General features: G+C 39.5%; 1 protein-coding gene across 4 annotated transcripts in view; it reads right to left on the bottom strand.

The window, feature by feature from the left end:
* epb41a (erythrocyte membrane protein band 4.1a) overlaps nt 1-20,752 on the bottom strand; it is an 84,484-nt gene that overhangs the window by 39,647 nt on the left and 24,085 nt on the right. For 3 of the 4 annotated variants that reach the window (XM_041809084.1, XM_041809086.1, XM_041809085.1), the window contains exons 1-11: nt 13,562-13,703; nt 11,926-12,030; nt 10,449-10,491; nt 10,285-10,360; nt 9,817-10,035; nt 8,373-8,460; nt 6,395-6,547; nt 5,984-6,081; nt 5,720-5,895; nt 5,143-5,390; nt 1,347-1,409 (exon numbers count right to left, since the gene is read on the bottom strand). In XM_041809084.1, the coding sequence (XP_041665018.1) occupies nt 1,347-1,409; nt 5,143-5,390; nt 5,720-5,895; nt 5,984-6,081; nt 6,395-6,547; nt 8,373-8,460; nt 9,817-10,035; nt 10,285-10,360; nt 10,449-10,491; nt 11,926-12,030; nt 13,562-13,615 (1,323 nt within the window). In that variant the 5' untranslated portion in view covers nt 13,616-13,703. Of the gene's footprint in view, nt 1-1,346; nt 1,410-5,142; nt 5,391-5,719; nt 5,896-5,983; nt 6,082-6,394; nt 6,548-8,372; nt 8,461-9,816; nt 10,036-10,284; nt 10,361-10,448; nt 10,492-11,925; nt 12,031-13,561; nt 13,850-16,288; nt 16,615-20,752 lie in introns of those variants that run through there. The other variant, XM_041809083.1, reaches the window with a different exon arrangement.

Below are 20,752 nucleotides of genomic sequence, written 5' to 3'. Positions count from 1 at the left end.
TCGATATTTTTTTAGAATTAAAAAAGTGGAATCTCAAGAGCATCCTTTACGACTGATCCCATCCTCTTTGTACATTCTTATTATTTTCTGTAATCAAAGTTCATTACAAACACAAACGTAAACATTAAAGATAATCTATCAAAATAACACCTTCATTGTGACCCATCATTTTACTGTCATTGATTCTGTGTGGCTAACCAGTAGAACATGTATAAATGACTTGAGCTGTAAGGCAGGCTGAATACAAGGAATTTTGCTGAATAAGAGACAGAACAGTCAAGAGGAAGGGGACATGTCATGTTATTTGAGGTTTCGCCAAGAAATATTTCATGTTTGGCTGTTTAAAAACCACAGAAGAAAATTCATAGAGCTGTAAGGACTGCTGGATGTCCTCTGCCATTCTGGGGGATCATTTTACACAGAATATAAGCTCGTCTTTTTATTCAGTGGTAAAATATCAAAGCAGCTTTAGAGGAAAATTCAGTGGCGTATGAATAATAACAAAACATGTCCCCTCTTTGTCTGTGGAATGAGTTCAACTCAAACAGTCATACAGTCATGAAGGACAGACTCAAAAACATTAACAATACTGGAAGTGGCAACCATATGTTCAATTATTCAAAGAAAGGAAACAGGAAGTCTTCAGTGATCATGGAGTCCAATGAGAAACAACGCGTTCAAGACATGATGAGACAAACATGACAGGGAAAGACAGAAGGTCTGTACATGCATCCGTCTGTATATGAGCCTTTCTTCTTAATATGATATCTACAGAACACTTCCACAGATTTGTATCAAACTGCAGGAGATGAAATATGATCTGATTTGATTTTGAGGTCAAAGGTTAAGGTCATTGGGCTAATGTGCATCCTTTGCTTATGAACCAGGGAGGAAATGAAAGTGCCAAATATCAAGGGTTTATCCCAAATTTAGGAGGGTCTGCAGACATGCTCCCACATGAATGTTTTGCTTATGTTCACTATTTTCAAGCCATGTTAAAAAACAAATGTAGATTTAACAGGCCAATGAATCTAATCATCATTAGGACTGAGATAATAATCAAATCAGCTGAAAAGCTGTGTTTTAAAAAGCTTTCCCAGTCATATGACATGAAAAGGTATGACACAACAAGGACCATGTCAGATTTAGAGAAGCTACTTGCATGAGTGTCAGAGAGGAAAATAGTGCATGCCAAGCCTTTTGGATTGAGCTGAAAACGAGGCGAGAAATGAAGAGAAACAGAGACGTCAAAGCAAAAAAAAAAGTATGAAAAAGTTCATGCAGAGAGAAAAACGAGGAGACGGCGGACAGCCAGAACAGAAGAGTGAAGACGAGCACATACAAACCTCCAACATTAAATTGCTATGTCTGATATAAATCGTTTCCCCCTCAAGTTTCTTTGCTCTTTTCTGCAGAAAAAAGGGAAAGAATTCACTCAAACATTTTAATTTTCTGATTTGTAATGAAGTCCACCAGCAGCGCTGATTAAGATGGGTAAAAATAAATGAAAAGCTGCGGAACTGCAGGGCTGTGGAGCGTGGGGTCAAAGGTCACAGCATGTGTTGATGCCCTTGGTCTGTGTGAAGCAGGCAGACACAGTATGTGCAGAGAGCTGACGGCCATGCTGTTCATGCAGAAGCTGCAGAGACGTGTGCAGGACGAGCAAGTGTCTAAAAGCTGATTTTATAAATAATGATTTCCCTCATTGTGTTTTTTAACTTTTACTGTCCTGATGGTAAAGATGTTTTTAATTCATTTTTAATCAGTTTCATCTTATTTTTAATCAGGGATGGGAGACTTTGGTTTCTGAGAGGGCCACATCATTTTAATTCTCATTGCCAGATGGCCAGAACTTTACAAACTTTGGGCTACTCTTAATTTAACAATTTCAATTACTTTTAATATGATAAAAGGAACAACTATATCATATTCATCATGCAAATACATAGTAATGCTTAATTCAATCAGTCACACACAAATTTAAACCGATTTAAAGTGTTTTTATAATGCAATGGAATTAATAGTTGATGATTATCTAACACAAATTTATAAAAGATTTTCATGAAAACAATTAAAGCTCCTTTTATCTCTAATCATCATGTAAATTGTCCCAATCATGAGACACAAAGTCAAAATTCTGAGAAAAGAAAAGTAATTTTTCAGATATAAAGATGAAATCACATGATTTAAAAAATTAAAATGATAAGTTAGAATTTAAAATTATGAGATAAAAAGTCCTAATTATGTAATTATGAGATGAGCAATCAGGGTTATTGATAAAAAGGATAAAATATAAGATTAAAAGAAAAAAAGCCACAATGCTGAGATAAGAGAATAATTTTGAGAAAAAAAGTTGAAACGATAAGATTTCAAATCAAAATTATTATTATTATTAGTTTTATAGATTAGAAAGCAATTATATCTCAATTAATAATATTGCCCTTTTTTAATTTTTATGTTTTTTATTCTAGCATACTTTTTTCTATTTTTAATATGAATCATTCATTTCCCTTAGATGACTGATTCTCTCATTATTTTTGTCTTGTTCTGATGAAAAAAATATATTTTTAACTTGTTTATAACTTTGTATGCTTTATTTTAAATTAAGATATGTGTAATACTTTTATTCCATCATGTTTGTGCTTTGTTTGTTGTTTTTTTTTCTTTTGATCTGAATAATTTTTGACTTCATCCATAACATATGACATCTCATTTAAGAAAATAAATCTAACTGAACTGAAACAACGCTGGAACAGCTGACAGTGGAAAACTCAAGCCTAAGTGAGTGTCTGTCCTGATGCTGTAGAAGAAATCCCGTGAACATGTGCCAGTGAAAATGTCCTGTCTTTTGCTTAGGAAAAAAACAGAAACAAGTATGTGTTATTTCCTCTGCAGGAGGATAAATGAAGCCGGGAACAGCCAAACTTTGTGTCAAACATCTCCAGGGAATGACGATGACTGAGTAAAACCATCACGATGGATGGACTGATTTCTTCCTTCTGGAGTAGAAAGTCGACGTGCAGCTGACAGGATGTGTTCAAGCTCATCACAGATAAACAGACAGCCATAGATTATTGATCATTAAATGATCCATCAGATTGGATTATAATGTCAAAAATAAATCAGAGAATAAACCACTGGGCTGGATTATAGCGCCCTCTGTGTGTCTGTGATGGAAAATGTCAGAAATCAAAGTGTCGTCATGTGTTCGTGATGCAGCGATGAGGATGTGAGACGGGCGCAGAGCGTGCTAACCTTCCTCACTCGCATCACCTCCATCTTTGTTTTGTCCTGAGGAGAGTGCTGCCCCCCAGAGGAGAGAGACAGTTACTGCATGTTACAGTTCAGCCTAACACTGCACCAAACTGAGAAACAAACTCTTAAAAACATGCGTGAAAAACTCTGAGAGTGATGCAAGGGATAAACTGATATCTGGGCTAAATTAAACTAGCACTTAATTTCCTCAAACATGCTGAGAAGTTTGATTTTACCAATCCTGACTAAAGTTTTAAGTCATAACTACTCCAAAACAAGGAGCACTGATTAGCTCACTTATGTACCAGAATAAAGGTACATTTCACTTTTATTAAGCATTAATTATATAATAAAAATAAAAACAAACACTGGATTAAGTCACTCAAGACTCACATTCACTTTGAATTTTTCTGTCTTATGTTTAATCTTTAATTACTGATACTTGTTACTATCTGCTGATGATTTGCATCAACATTTTAACTGAAAGTAAAGTACATAATAATTAGGTTAAAACTAGTACATTTATGAGTTCATAAACCTCCCTTATGTAGTTTAAGTATCTAGATTTCCTTATTAACATGCTCACAAGCATCACAAACAAACCTGGCTCTTTTTCTCTCTCTCCCCGTTGGCCGTGGTCACGGAGGGCGAGTGCCTTCGCTCTCTCCTTGCCACGGTCTGATGACACAGACAAACTCACATGTCACCATTTAAACCAGAGCTAAAAATACCACTAAATATTCAGTTCTCATTAATAGAGCAAGTGAAAGGAATGGTTAAACTTTGGATGGATTGTTAAGTGACATTCAGTTCTGTCTGTACAGAAAAAAAACTGCTCATAAATCTTCATAAAAAACTGATAAGAAAAAGTCTAGTAAAAAAGTTAAAAACTTCATTCAACAATAAATGAAAATTTATGAAAATGGTGGCATATCCATTTAAAATTGTCCAGCAGATACAAGGGAGAATACAAACTGTTCTCGAGGTAGATAAAAACACGTATGTGCCCTGTTCTGTCTACTAAAGGTGTCTACATGGGTGTCATTTCAGACAGAGCAAGCCAAGGCCCAGGATGGATTTAAATTTAAAATAATGGGAGGGCTATCCAAGAAGGAAACATTTATAAGTCACTGAAATATAAATCAATTTCAAAGTCTTTTATCTTGTCAAAAATATTTAAGATGTAATAACAGCATGTAAAACATTTAATTCTGAATTTAAAGATCAAATGCAGAATTCTGAGAATAAATTTATAATACTGAGATTAAAGACAAATTTAGAGATTAAAGGCAGAATTCTAAGACTGGAGTCAAAATTCTGAGATTAAAGTCAAAATTCAAGATTAAAGTCAAAGTTTTAAATATCAAAGTCAAAATTCTGAGAATACAGTCAGAGATCTGAGATTAAAGATTAATTATTTTTCTTGAGGACATGTTTTTTTTTTTTTTTCAAATCCTGATTATAAAAAAGTAGGAATTGAAAAAGTTGAAACTATTTTGAATTGGCCCTAATCCTTCTGTATGTATATGTGATTAAGGATGTTGGATTTAATTAAAATGCAGGTTCCAAATTAAAATGAGACAGACATACATTTAATTCTGAGCCATAGCTACCCCTCTCCAAGATGGCACCCGCGTAGATTGCTCTCATTAAAAGCAGAGGACCAGGTGACATTTGGGTATACCTCTGGTTATGAATCTTTTGACAATCACATTTTCATATATTAACTCACATTCAGTACATTTTATATTTTTTATAGTTTGGTTTGGACAGACAGGTTTGGATAAATGATCAAAACTAGTATAAAATCTGAAAATATTTAAATAACAGGTTTGGTTTGAGCTTTTAACAAAAGAGTACATCATATGGACTGATGTAAACACATACCTTGATTTCTGGAGTGTTCTCCAGTCGTGGACTCTGGCTCTTGGCGTGCTCGGTCGACTGACTCTCCGCCCTCTTGGCCGACTTCCTGTCTGCACAGCGGTGTGCTTTGGGGGTGGAGCCATCGTGGTGGTCGGAGCGGCGCAGGGCGGGGAGCAGCGGGGATGGAGTTGCCTCCCCGGGTGACACTGGTGACATCACAGGAGCGCTGACTGGACGAGTGGACTTATTGTCAGGGGTGGATGCCATGGCTGAAGGAACGGGGAGGAGGACAATGGAGTAATTTATAAACAAGATAACAGAGATGTACAGAAACAGAAGAACAGTGGAAACTCCTGATATGTCTGCAGATTTAATGAGGACTTTGGTGGAACAAGATTAATGTAAATAAAGGGTTAAAAAGCAGGATCCAGGATCTGCTTACATATGGACCAGGCCCTAGTTTGAGGCAGTGTTTTCAGTATTGTGGCCACTGAGGGTCGGACTCAAAAGCTTCAGTAGCCAAGCCGCTTACATCACTAAAGCTTCTTTCAAAATTTTTACAATCTATGAAACAAACACTGAGGAGAAGGTTGCGCACCTCCATCCAGGCTGCGGGAGTTCCTCTTGCTGGATGTGCGTTGGAAAAGCGGCGCCGGTCTGTCAATCAGCGAGCTCGCCTGTCTAGTCTGAGCCTGAGTCCGGCCACTGTAGCGAAACTTTGAGCCCAATGCCAGGAACCTTCGCGGAGTGGTCGCCATTTCTGTTGATGTCAGTCTGCAAACAAGAAGAAACAAGCTGATTTAAACATCTGATCTGACAGAAAAAAACAAACATGGACAAACATGATCACACATCACCGTACCTGAAGAAGGTGTGATGTTCCACGCACACTTTCCACAGCTTCTTGGCCGCCTTGTAATTGGGCAGCTTAAAGCCAATGGCACTCTCATACTGTTCCACCTTTAAAAGAAGAAACACAAACATGCTGATAAAAACAAGACTCAAAAGTACAATCCAAACTGATTTCTTCATCCAAAAAGCTGCTGCTTCATAAAAAATATGACCCAAGTATTTCTTTCAAGCAACGTTTACATTTATGTCATTTATGAAGCAGTCTGGAGATTTCTCTCTCTGTAGCCGAAAATCAAAACTTCCTTGAAATCAGAGAGGGCTTTCCAATGATCTGAAACTAGCTTCACAATTTCCATTACAGTCTGGAGGAGTCAGATGTTCGTAGACATGAGTGAACATGTGCTTGTGTGAAGTGTTGTACCTCAGACGGTCTGATCTTGATGAAGAAGCTGCTCCGTTTGTAGGACACCTTCAGCACTTTGGGCCAGGGGAAACGGTTGATCCTCAGCTTGTCTTTGTAAACCATCAGACCGCTGGAGCAGACGCCCAGCATGATGTCCACGCCGTCCAGATCCTGGTGCACAGAGGAGAGCATGTAGGTAACAGATGGAGGATATGACCACAGTAAATTTCCTGTCTGCAGCAATCTGTGTGTGTTATCAGCACCTTACCATACCTGTGTCTTTTTACTTCATGTCAAAGTGTTGCACTTCTGTTGTTGCACATGAAATGTTGCAGAACTTCACTTGGATACAAAAGTATTTCACATCTTTGATTGCACAAGAAAGGTTTGCATATTCTTAATGGCATGATCAAATTTTCATGCCAACCTTTTGCAAATGTGCTTTTCCAGTTTTTGCACATCCATGAAACTGTTTCATATCCTTGATGGTAAGCCAAAGTTTTCACAACTCTTGTTACACATCCTCAGCAAGCCCATAGTCAGGGGGCATCTGTAGGTTTAAAGAGCCTCCCTCAAGGCCTAATGTCCAATATCTTAATGAGGTTTTCATAACAGACAAATGTCCTTCCCTTTTAAATGACAGTGTTCAATATTCTAACCAAATCCAACAAAATAAAACCTTTATCTTGTTAAAGAACCACGTCTGTGCATCTCTGTCCATTACTGACTGTGAAGAACTTGCACATGACAGCACATCTGCATGTCATTAAGTCTATAGAGCCCTGTGAAAGGCTGTTTTCTTAATCCCACTCCCTCCAGCTCCTGCTGCATCTCTGACCACTACAACCCACTCCACAATCCATGTCATGAACATGTATGTTTATCTGCTGTTGAGTCTCTGTCTCTGAGCCAATGTTGTTTGCACTGTAATGCTTTAAGTGGTGGATTTAACCATTTACAGCAGTTGTAGTTCATTCTGATTCTGACAGTTGAAACTTATGGTACCTTCCCTTAATACCAACAAATTCACAAATTTTGTGTGTTTTGTAAATCAGACAGCATCTTTTTGAGTATTTTCTGCAGTATTATTGATAAAATAAATCTTGCTCTAATAATAATTAAAAAATTAGTGTAGAAACTGCAAGAATGTCAGCTAGGATGGCTACAGTCCTGCGTATGGCATGTGAGAATTTTGCACTATTTACTGTGCCCTGGTTTTGTTTCACATGAAGATTTTACCTGATGTAGACTGCACATCTACAATGGAAACTTTGCAAAACTATTGTTGCAGTGAAAAGTTTGCATGTCTTTCATCTGACATAAACATTTGCAACTCTCTAGCTGCACATGAATTGTTCCATATCTTTGATTGCTGTAACTTTTATGAATATCTTTTTTATGATTTCTAAAAGTGTTTGTTGTCATAATACTTAGTGTGTCCATCAGAGGCTGACTGCCTTATTTTCTTCCCTATCCTCATTTTACAGCTCTCTTTTTCTTTTTAGTCCTTTGTGTATATTTTTGTGCTGTTTTCTCTTTTTGTTATTTATTGTAATTTTAATGTTACTGTTGTTATAAAGAGCTGATGTCATGCTGAAATTCATTTAAATAAAGTAATCAATGAGTGTTTATCACCTTCATCTTTCATTGTACTGCAGCCTGTTGTCCACAGGGGGGCAGTGTCAGTGTTTCAAGTTCTGTCTCTCTATATGAGATTAAATCTAGCTCTGATGCAAACAGATTGACCTGATTTTTTTCTGTAAAACCTGACAGTCACATGTCCTCCTGCTGCTGTGCTGCTCTAAAGACAACAGCTGTACACAGACAGCGTGTTTTTATTCACTTTTTACGTCACTGATGATTGTTTTTCTGCAGCACTAAGGTGTTGCATCACATTTAAACCCTCATTTCGTGTTGTAGTATTTTTTTATTTATTTTTTGTTATGATCCTGATGCAACCATGAAAACAATGCAGTACTGTGACTCCAATGCTCACCTTGGCCTGGTGCAGATCCACACCGTACATGGACAATTTCTTGGCATTTTCCAGGAACATCATGTCTGCCTGAGCTGGAGACATTGACCTGATGCAGAAACACACATAACACAATATTCATCAATACTCTGCTGGTTTTTCTCATTAAATAAAATCCAGCTACCCCAATTTAAATGACTAGTCAGAGCCTAGAAGATATGTTGTCAAGAATTCTTAAATATAAACTCAAAGTCATTTTACTACAACCTGCTTCCTGTTTGGTGCTGGGGTTGTTTATCTGTGTTGGCAGCACATGGCTATTTAGGCAGTGGATATTCAAGTGATCAACGTGGATGAATTTAAACAAAGTCTAACCCCAGGGGACTTTAGAGTAACTCCAAACTATGCAGAGAAATCAGGCGTATGGAAGGATTTTGAGTTTGTCATCGTTGCAGGTAATAAAAAGCTGAAACAAAGGGAACCGTAGAGAGCAGAGTGGTATAAACACAGATACAGCGGCTGGGCCAAGGATGCGCCTGGACTGTGCAGACAGTTTAAGTGGGCTTCGATGAGCGAGTAAATCTACCTGTGACAAATGCTGAGATAAAGTGGATTTGTATTATCACAGAATGATGTCATTTAGAAAGGTGTGTGTTCTTTTGGAGGGGAGTACTAGCAGTAACTTCAGCAGCAGCAGAAACTTCAGCTGCAGGGAGAGGCATCAATAAGAGAGGGACTGTACTGAACTATCCACAGTGGATGCTCTCATCATTCTTTGGGACAACTCCAAATAAACCACAATGGTTGGATTTTACTGTTTTAGTGGTGGTTACAGTTGAGATCATCGGATTATGAGGAAGATATTGGGACAACTGACTGAAAGACTGGATTCTCATTTCTAATGCAGAGGATAATATTTGGTTGCTAAGTTTTGGTAGCAGCAAATGTGCTAACAGGCTAACTTAAGGGATAATGGAGCTAACATGAAGCTCAGTGGTGCTGTCGTTAATCTTAGGAAAAACTCAGCTTTCATCATGTTTGTTTAGACACCTAACATACAGACAAATAAAAGACTGTCTTTCACAGACATTAAATGCAGGTTATTGGTCAAATATACTATCTAAAGCATGTGTCCAGCAGTTGTTCAATATGACTGGAAGTTTCAAGGACTGCTGGTCATTTTGACTGGAAACAAAAAACTCTAGCAGAAACTATAGTTGCTACCTTGGATTGTTTATATTAATTTAGAGATGGCAACAACGGCTCTTCCTATTTTCAGATCTACCATGCAGCTCAGAGGATGAAATGGGCAAGTGTTGCACAGATATGACTGCTTTTAAAGAGATAGGAGACATTTAGAGTTACTTACTTAAATACATAATCATTCCCCACTGGTTAATTACTTAATTTAGGTCCTATAGTATGGACTGGGGCATCATGGGTAGGTCTTTTCCTGTTTACTCACCTGTACGTTTGGTGCAGCTCCATCATCTTGTCCTCCAGCTCCTTGGTCTGACCCTGGACCATCTTCATCTCTTTAGCATACTCTGTGCCATGTACCTCAGGGTCATATTCCCCGATTTCTGACTGCAAGGCATAGGATCCTAGAAGGGCCAGAGTTACGAAGGAGCATGGAAGGCGACCTTGCAGGATGTCCTTCCTCAGCTGGAGACACAGATAGTACCTGCACAACACAAACACCAAGGACATGAAGAAAGTTGAGAGCTTAGCAAGAGGAGGAGGAAAGTAGAACCCATGACATGCCCTGACTGGGGCTTGCACTAAGTCCTGATGGGTCAGCCTGCTCTACCTCCCCCTGCTCCCTCATATATTATATAATGTCAAAAAACTGTCTCAAACTGCTGGGGCTGACCTTTGAACATATATGTTTTTTTATAAAATAAAATAAAGTTAAAAGGAATTATTTCAGTACCTTGTGATGTCCTCAGAGAGCTGGGCCGGGTCAGGAGGGTAAAACTTTACATTGAAGGTGAAATTATAGTTGGCACCTATGAGAAGGAAAAAACAAATTTTGCTTCAAAAAGTATTTTTGAAAAGACAAACAGACAGAGGATTTAAAGGTAAAGAGCCGCTCACCTTGTACCTGCCTACGGATCTCTTTGGTCAGATCCATCCATGTCTGAGGAAAAAAGAAGGACTTAAAATCATTTCTGATATCATCATTTAATCTTCAATATATCAAAATAACAGCATGTTTCAGACCAAAGATTCAGAACAAGACGAGATGAGCTCAAATTTGCAACTGGCTGTTCTCCAACGCTCTGAAGGGTTGTCAGATCAGACTGCTACAAGTGGAAGAGACAATGTATTACCAAGGATGCCTCCTGGTCTCCACCCTTTAGAAGTCTTCTGGGAAAATCCAACTAAGAGGAGACTCAGGCCTAGGACACCTCAGGATCCCCCAGAAGGAGTTTGATAATGTCACTGGGAGAGGGATGTCTAGGTCAGCTATCTCCACCGCAACCCAACTCCAAATAAGCAGATGAAAAATTGGTAAATGTATGAGAAATGAAAGGATCCTGACCTAAGATCAGCAATGGATGCTTCAACAGAATACCCACAGGGTAAACACTACTTTATACCGTGAGTCTGAGACAGGAGACATCCCATGTTTGGTATTTTACTCCAGATAATTCCCAAAGCAGTTGTGACATTTAGAGGAATGATGACTGAACTATCCACATGGACTCTTTTGTCTTTCTTTGGAACAACTACAAAGAAACCACGACACTGGGATTTTTTTATGAGGATGATTATGGGACGACTGATGGTAATACTAAATTCTCATATGTAATGCAGATTTTGAAAGTGTTGACAGTAGAGGATGGTATATGGCTGTTGTTGGCTGCTAAGTTATGGTAGCAGCCATTGTGCTAACAGGCTAACTTGGAGCTAATGGAGCTAATGTGAAGCTAAGTGCTGTGCTGTGTTTAACGTATGTGTATATTGTGCATGGGGCATAGGTCTTTTGTCTTTTTCTCCTGATTACTCCCAGAGCAGTTCTGACATTTAGAGAAATGGCTGACGATAACGCAGCACATGAGCTGAGGAGTTGGCACTCAGATATATCTTTTAAGGTTATTTTATTACTGAACTTGGCAGTGTACAGCAACACTGAACACATTTCAAAATGCTCTTCCTCAGTGTTTTGGAAAACAGCGTATGAACACCTTATGTACAGTAGGGACACTACGCAGTTCAGATACAACCTAGGCAACCTAGTTGTTCTTAATCACCACTGCATGCTGCCACAGCGGTCTTTTACTAGGTTGTTCTGTTTTCAATTTTTGATTCTTAATTTAATATGAACTGCCTGAAAGGGCAAAGACCAGGTGGATTCCATGTCCTGTTTACCAATTCCAAACAGGAAATGGGAAACAGCTTGCCTCTTGAATTTGGATTTATCATTTCAAATTAAAAACCCATTGGCCCTTAACTACACTGTCAGCCATGATTTGCACTGCAGCAGCTGCAGCTGTCCCCAGTAATGACCAAAAACAGTCTCGTTGTGTTGCAAATCTTTGGTCTAAACTGGACTTTAGGCAGAACTGACCTTCATGGTGGGTGTCTCCCAGATGGCGATGGCGTAGTAATCCTTCTCCAGCAGGTTGAGGTGGTCGCACACCCTCATGAAGAGCTCCTGGCCTTTGGCGTGTTTCTGAAACACAGACAGAGGGAGCGTTAAACCTTTGACCAGCTGGTGTTCTGTGAACATGCTGATTGGAGGAGCAGATGGAGAGTCTCAGAGGATGTTCCCTCAGGACGCTTAAACATCTGTCAGCATCGCACAGAATCACACACTCAGCACAACACAGTGTAATCACACGTTCTCTGGGCCCAAACACGGCTGATCAACCACATTTATCACCGGCTCCAAACAGAGGAATTCTTTGCTTTAAGCTCTGACAGTTAACATTCACCCTTTTTAAGATGTTTTGGTCCATCTGGAACCAAATCAATTCATCTAGGAGCTCTGCACATACTTAATTATTTCCTGTTAATCTATTAATCATTCTTTATCAGTGTTAAGGTTCTAATTCATATTTAATATGGATGTTTATTTGAAGTTGAAAGCCTTCAACTTCCATTAAACTGAGTTTCTCTTATCGTTATTTCCTAAGCAAGAGCCCACAATCTCCTATACTGAACAGGACAATAATATCTATACTCGTTTTGGGCATTCAGATACCAACTTTTGGAAAAGTTGCCAACTATGGTCTGCTATTTGAAAAAAAATGGAGGAAAAGGGCCCCCAACATCCCAAGCTTCACCAACCTTCCATCCTCTGCCTTTGAGGATGATGCCATCCTTGAAAGCCCTTTATGTTTTGTTTGTTTTTTTTTTAAATGGATGACATCATCCTCAAAGGATGACATTCCAGCCTTGCCTTTTTCATGCAGGCCACTCTTGGCCCTCAGTTATCCAAACAGTATAGTAGTGTGTCCTTTAAAAGCGGGGTGACAAGCTGTTTAAGAGGCATTGGTGTTGTGGCTTATTGGCTCCCATTCATTCTGATCAGCAGCAGCTTCACTGCACACGGCATTAAGGGTTAACAGGCCACAGTAAGAAAGCAACAGAAATGATCTTATAAGATGAAGTCACTCAGTGTCTGAATGACTGAAAAAGATCAATAATGCAAAATTTAAATAGGGCTTAAGAGAGTTTTGCAAATAACCAGCCAAAATGCCTATCTCTGGCCCAGGGGCTTTTATTGTGAAACGCTTCTTCACCTACAGAATGTTACGTCCTTCTCAGCTCTACTACAGGGAAAGTATTTAAGACAATAACAGAGAACTGAGCCTGTCTCTACAGTATGCCTTATGCCTCATATCAATAAATATGTGAAATTATACCTCATTACTGGATTTAACAACAAAGAGATTCTCTCTCTTAGCCACATAAACACACAGCGTCTATGATATTTAGTTTGTTTAATAAAGGGGCAAGGTAGAGACCTGCTCTATAGGAAAGGTATCCTTAAATGACTTCTGTTGTGAAGTGGCGCTATAAAGAAAATACAATTAAATAAAATTAACTTGGCGTTCAAGGGGGCAGAGGGTGCCGTTGGGGGGGGCGGGGCACCCCCCTAATAGCATAGTAGGGGGAACACTGCACCCCCATACATAAAAAAATCCCATCATTAAATCACTTATGTTTGACCAAAATATAACAAACATTTCAATACTCACATCAAGCTCACACTCAAAGAGCGCATCATCCAGCAGGGTCACTTTGATCTGCATCGTCTTGGGTCGGCGTGGAGCTCGGGGAGCTTTGGTCTCCTCCCCTGTAGCTTTCTCGTCCTTTTCTTCTTTACTGCCTCCTTCAGGATCCTCCTCCTCCTTCTTCTCCTCCTCCTCCTTCTCTTTGTCCTCCTTCTCCAGGGTGGCCTCCTCTCCTTTCTCCTTCTCTTTGTCTTTGTCTTTTCCCTCCTCTTCCTCCTCCTCCCCCGCCTCCTTCTTCTCTACCTGAACAGCCTGACACAGCAAACACAACAGTTAAAATACAGCTTTACATCTGACATTTTACTGACACAAAAACTGATATTTGGAACTGATATAAATTTATTATGACAAAATGTTCTTCATGTGGTAAAAATAAAATGGCATGATCAACAAAGTGATGGCATATTCTCACTGTATCAGTGGATGAATTACATTGGTTATCTGTAAATTAAATTGCTGATACAGATGCCTACAAGGCAAACGCCTAAGATCAGGCCTGATAATCTGCCAGGCTGATAATGTCCGACCCCTACTGGAAAGCGATGGTTTAATCCCTTTTAGAGTGTCAAGGTAAAAGACAGTTAAGGCCACATCTGGGACATCTCATGACTTCATGTTACAGTGATTTCGGCCAATGAGAGCACAGAGTGCTTGTGCTAAAGTCTTGAGAGTAAACAAACGGTATAGAGGAATAATGAAGTAGATTCTGTGAGATGGAACGATGAGACAGAGGGAGTTAGTCAAGCTCTGATAACAATACCTCTACCTTTATGATGTGTCGTCATGATGGGAAAAAAAAGATGCCACTGAAGACTACTGATAGCATAACAGGTTCTTGAAAAGTTATCCCGTTTTGTAGAGGAAGATTTCCTCACTACCCCTCATAGCTCTGTGTGTAGAGGCAAGGGATCACTGAAAAGGGGTAGTAGTTGCTCACTATACATAAACACATGCAATGACAACACCAGATATTTCAGCTGCAAGCAATTTTCTTAACCTCTTGTTTAAAATCAAAAAGACCATAACGCTTTGAAGAACTGTGATATTAGATTGCTATTGTGATTTTTAAGTCTTTAACCCCAAGGCATTTTGGGAGATTTCCAAAAACACTCAGCTTGGAGTGTTCCCCTAGAGAATCTCAGTAAGAAGGTCCATGCAGCCCTAGACTTCACCCTACCCCACCATTCAACAACAATCAGGACATCCAACCACTAGACGGGAAATAGAGGGCAAGGAGGGATGGGTAAAAAACAAGGTGACGTCTGTGGTTTCTACTCCCATATTCATCTGTCAGATCAAAAATACTTGCCCTTTCATCCTAGAACAGAAGGATTGGAAAAGTTATTTGTGTAATACCTCCAAATTTTCATTTAATCTCCAGGTGAGACAATAGGGATTAAAGTGGAGTCCCAAATTATCACCAGGTCATTTAGAGCTCATTCACTGATGAGGCGACACCATGAAATTAAACTAAAAGCTTTCATCCTGCCTGAGACTATCACTAAAGCTGATAGGATGGCCAAAAACACCAACCATTCGCCATTCTCTAGAAACATGAACAAGGCATTGACTTAAGGTGGCGCCTACTTAAAACAGCGTCTATTTATCATGGTGTCTACTTAACATGACGTCTACTTTTCATAGGGTCTACTCAACATGGCGTCTACTTATCATGGCCTATACTTAAGAGACTGTCCCCTTAGCATGGGGTCTACTCATTGTGCATCTACTTAACATGGTTTCTTTTTAATGTGGCATCTCCTTAATATGTTATCTACCAATTGTGTATATCTCCTTAACATGCTAGTAATGTCTATTTAACGTGGTGTCTACTTAATGTGATATCTACTTCACAACATCTACTTAGCATGACATCTACTTAACACGACGTCTACTCTTTATGGTGGTGTCTACTTGTGGTGGCGCCTACTGACTGTGATGTCTTCTTATGGTGATGTCTACTTTTCGTGGCATTACTCTTGTGGCATCTGCTTCACTGTGAAATCTACCTGGCATAGCATCTACATTTCAAGGCATCTACTTTGCGTGGTGTCTTCTTATGCTGGCCTCTACTAATCATGGCATCTACTTATGGTGACGTCTACTAATCGTGGTGACTATTGGGATGTCTACTTTTGGTGACATCTACTTTTCATGGGGGTACTCTTTTGGAGTCTCCTCGCAGTGGGATCTACTTTTTGTGGAATCTTCTTCTCTTGGTGTTTACTTTTCAACATGTCTCTTTTTTGTATGGTCTACTATTTATGCCGTCTACTTTTTGTGGCATCTAATTTTCATGGCATCTACTTAACATAAGGTCTACTTTTATGGCATCTACTTTTTTGTGTCTTTTTATCATGTTGTCTACTTTTCCTGTTGTCCACGTTTTGATGCATCTACTTTTGTGGCATCTACTTTCCGTGGCTTCATCTTATCATTGTGTCTACTTAACGGGACATCTGCTTTTCATGGTGTCCACTTATCATGACTTCTTCTAATCATGGCTTGTACTTATTGAAATGTCTGCTGAACATAGCATTTATTTAACAGGGCATACATATTTGGATGTCTACTTAATGTGGCTTCTATTTAACGCAAGGTCTACTAAAGGAGACATCTACTGAACATGGCGTCTACTTGCTGTGTTTCTAAACTTAAGTTTGACATTAGCCCACATTCTCCCGTCCTGACCTGAGCCTCAGCACTGCTCACGGAGTGCTGGTCCGGGGCCACCTCTCCCTCCGTCCTTAGCTCTGGTTCAGGGTCAGCAATGGGGGCTTTTGCTTCCTCCTCCCCCTCCTTGTCCTCCTTCTCTCCCCCCTCACTGTCGCACTGCGAGCGTCTCTTCAGGAAGGATGAGAAGAGCCGGGACAGTCCTCGACCCGCAGAGTTACGGTTTCGGGGCCGGAGCTGCTCACCCTCCTCCGGAGAGGGCGGCCGAGCGTCCTGACCGGCCTCCTCCTGCTGCTTCGGCTTTTTCTGGTGGCTCTCCGCCTCGTCTGTCGTCATGGCAACGGCTGTGGAGATGGAGCACAAGGTTAATCACTAGACAAAACTGAAGAGGGTGTGAATAAAATGAACATTTCTCCCATTTACTGAAATGAATATTGCCATCTAGTTATTTCATTTGCAGAAAATGATGACTGGCTAGGAAAAAAGATTCATAAACAGTTGAAACAGAGAAGATATGTTTTGGTGTCTGAAGGAGAAACAGTCTGTATGGAAAGCAAGAAACATTGCACAATGTTATCTTTACTGATGACACACCAGCTCCTATCAGAAGTAGTCTAACGATGATTTATTGATCCCAATCCATTATAAATCAAACATTAAGGGCCCGTATTTTGAGGTCTTAAATGTTTTGTCTAAAGCACTTACTGCAAGTGATTTGGGTCAAGCCCTTCCACACTATGCAATCCTGAAGACCATCAATTCAGGTATGAACCCAGGCAAAGGGCATAGAAATGGTAAGCAGAAAGGCACGATTATGTGTTTTTAGAGTAACATTGATCAGCCTATTTAGAACATCAGCTTTCATTCCCCCCAACAACCCAGTGTGCAAGTCGCCTGTTGTGATGTCTTGTCATTACTTTTTACTCTTTATTGATGGACTTTTTAAAATAGAACTATAGCAACAAATTGAAAAAAATAATAATATTATTTGTATATTATTTATATCATGCGTTCTCATCGAAAAAGGAGGATCAGGGAACAGAACACTGGTTATGTAACATTCTTTTCTCACAACACCTGCAATGGGTAAAGGTTTCGTTCTTTGATCTTCCTTTTTTGAGCAGAGCAAAAATGAAAAAAAAATCCTTTCTTTTGGAAAACAAATCAAGAGAAACAGGGAAAAAAACGAGAGAAAGAAAACAAGTAATGGTTTGTTTTTGGTTTCTGTCTTTTGATTCTTAATTTTATATGAACTCCCCTAAAAGAGACAAGAATGTTTTTTCCATGTTTTGTTTTCCTATTTTTACAAGTTTATGGGAAACAGCTTGATCTTCATTTGGTATTTCTTATCAAAACTCAAAATCCACTGGCTGTAAACTACACTGACCAGGATATATTTACTGACAGTAAAACCTAGATTCCAGTCAGTTTAAATTTCTGATTTGAAGTAAGCGTATCAAAAGTGGTGTGATAGTGCTTTAACAGTGGATTAGTGGTATTCAGTAGCCCATGTGTGTTGCCTAGTGGTGTTCCCCACTTCACTGACTTTCTTGGTTTTCGTGGGTGGGCTTCTAAAACTTTCGTGGGTGGGCTTTGTTTTGTGGGGAGTTAGTAAGACTGCAGTTCAGCCAGTCCAGCCAGATAGCTTGGGACAACCCACTGCCATCCACTTGAAGCATAGGATGGGCAATGCTGTGAGTATTTTGTATTGTTGTAGAGATGTTAGACATTATGTTTTATAAGATATTGTGGAAGTATGTTTGTATAATTTGTAGTTTTATTTCATATGCATGTGAGATGCCAGTCTTTTGTACCATAGTAGAGATTGGATGTTTTGTAACTTTTTTTTTTTTTTTTTTTTTCTTTTTTACCATTTTCACCAAATGTTAATGTGGACAAAGTTTAGTAAATGACAGAAACCTTACTACAACTCCATCTTCATTGCAATGGTTTTGCTTGGTGTTATATTAAGAGATGTTACGTACTGGACAAGAACACTACACCATGTGCAATTTGACAGTGAATGGTCAGTCAACCTATTTCGATTGTCAGCAGCCTCGAGGTTGGCTTTCACCATGCAGCAGGAAGCAGATCTGTGACCTAGGTTTAAATGTTTCATATTACATGGATTATTAGCGTCATTTTTATGCAAGTATCTGATGGTAGAGATCAATAAATCATAGTTAGATTACTACTGATAAGAGCAAGTGTGTTTAGTCACTTTGTCTTTGCTGTCCACATACACACTTCTAATACGTGATTGGTTTAACGCGGCCCAGAAACAAGAGCATGTTAAATACATGCTAAATATCCAGAACCCTCATGAACACACTTTGATCAATCATGATCAATGATCAACTCATAAAGACAATTAAAAACTTGTCCATTTTGTATCCCAAAATATGAACAAAAAATAAAACAATGCAGAAACCCAACCACTTCATCATGAATACAAAAAAATTAAAAGTGAAAAGTATGACATTAAAGGACAGAAACGTTTTAAGCTGATTACGCATGTTAAAATAACTTATAATTAAAACAGCAGATAAAAATAGACTCCTCTATCACTCCACAGTGCAATCAGAGGATCAGATCAATTCTTCACTTCATCACTGAACAACAGAATCACTTCTGTCTCTGTTTGAATCAGCAGTCTTATTTTATCTCAGCATTAACATCCCCAACCCTGAACTTCAGCTGAGCTCTTCAACCAGCATCACCTTGTCAGACTACATTTCCCATCATCCCTTGCTCCAGCAGCCCCAGATGGCTACAGGATGATTTATTTCTGCTGCTGACGCCTTCATGCACACATAGACATGAACGCTCCATCCCATCAGAGGAGGTGGGCGTCTTCACGAGCTGAAACTGAAACACAACAGTCGGATTGTTGTTTCCATGGAAACAACAAAGGAGTCCCACCAGGATTATGAAGAAGAGGAAAATTAGTGGAACAAGAGGCAGAGATGGATGAAGAAATGTGCAACAATGAGCTTATTCAAAAAACACTGATAAGAGAAGAATTTTTTTTTTAAGTTTAATTTCACCCTCTGCCTTTACAACTCTTCCAGGGCCGGCTGCCGAGAAGAATCCCCACAGCATGATGCTGCCACCACTGTGCTTCACAGTGGGATGGTAGTGCCCTAGAAAAGTACCCCCTTGGGGGCGAGCCGGTAGTCGAGTGGTCAAGGTGCGCACCATGTACGCAGGCAACCCGGGCTCGAATCCAGCCCATGGCACCATCCCCCGCATGTCTCTCCCCGCTCTCCTCCCTGTTTCCAACCCTATCCACTGTCTTCTCTCTCTAATAAAGGCACAAATAAGCCCAAAAATAAATCTTAAAAAAAAGTACCCCCCTTTCTGATTCCTGATTTTTACCTCCGCCAAGGGGGTTATGTGATCGGCAGGGTTTGTTTGTTTGTTTGTTAGTTTGTTTGTTAGCAACATAACTGAAAAAGTTATGGACGGATTTTGATGAAATTTTCAGGAAATGGCAGAAATGGCATAAGGAAGAACTGATTAGATTTTGGGAGTGATCCGGATCACCATCTGGATCCAGGAATTTTTTAAAGGATTCTGTACTATTGGGAGATAGGGCTTATGGTGGAGGTCTGCGCTGCCCGAGTGCTTTTCTAGTTTTGCATATTTATCACACTTAAATGTTTTGGATAATCAAACCAAATTTAATATCTCACAAAGACAACCTAAGCAAATACAAAATGCAGTTTCTAAATGATGATCTTATTTATTCAGGGAAAAAAAAATACAAACCTATCTGGGCCTGGGGTTGTTTATCTCCTCAGACGGCAAGCATGGCTAATTATATATGCACAATGACATCAAAGTAAATCTATCTCTCTGAGCATGCTCAGTACAGCTGGAGACTCTGCAGGCAAAGTTTGACCAGAGCTTTCTTGTAAAGCAGAATTTTAATCTAAGTGAGGTTTTCCTGGTTAACCAAAGGCTTAATATCATCAGCAGTATGGAGGAATTTTGAGTATGTCATCGCTGCAAGTAATGAAGAGACTGAAACGAAGGGAACTGCTAAGCGTCATAAACACCGATGCAGCAGCAGAGAGAGAGAGAGATCTATGCTGGCTAATTAGCAGAAGTAGTCTTGGATAAGCCGTTAACGAGAGGTGGACTGGACCGGACTATCTGCTGTGGAGCTTTTGTCTTTTCAGGACTAGTCCAAATAAACCAGGATAGTTGGATTTCCAGCTTACAGTTATATCATCATGAGGACCAATATTAGCAACTGACGGTAAGACTCATTATTCATTTGAAATGTAGAGTTCTAACGCAGCGTCCAGTTAACAGAGCACTGGGGAGTTATGTTTGGATGCTTCGTTGTTGTCGGCGGAGGATGGCATTGGCTGTTGTAAGCTGCAAAGTTATAGTAGCGGCCAATGTGCTAACAGGCTAAGGGTGCTAATGTGAAGCTAACGTTGTATATTGTGTAACTGACTGCGTGTGTAAGGA

This window comes from Cheilinus undulatus, linkage group 16, assembly GCF_018320785.1.
Source record: "Cheilinus undulatus linkage group 16, ASM1832078v1, whole genome shotgun sequence".
Lineage (NCBI taxonomy): Eukaryota > Metazoa > Chordata > Actinopteri > Labriformes > Labridae > Cheilinus > Cheilinus undulatus.
Note: the sequence above shows the minus strand (reverse complement) of the source record. Positions and strands in the feature narration are given on the sequence as shown.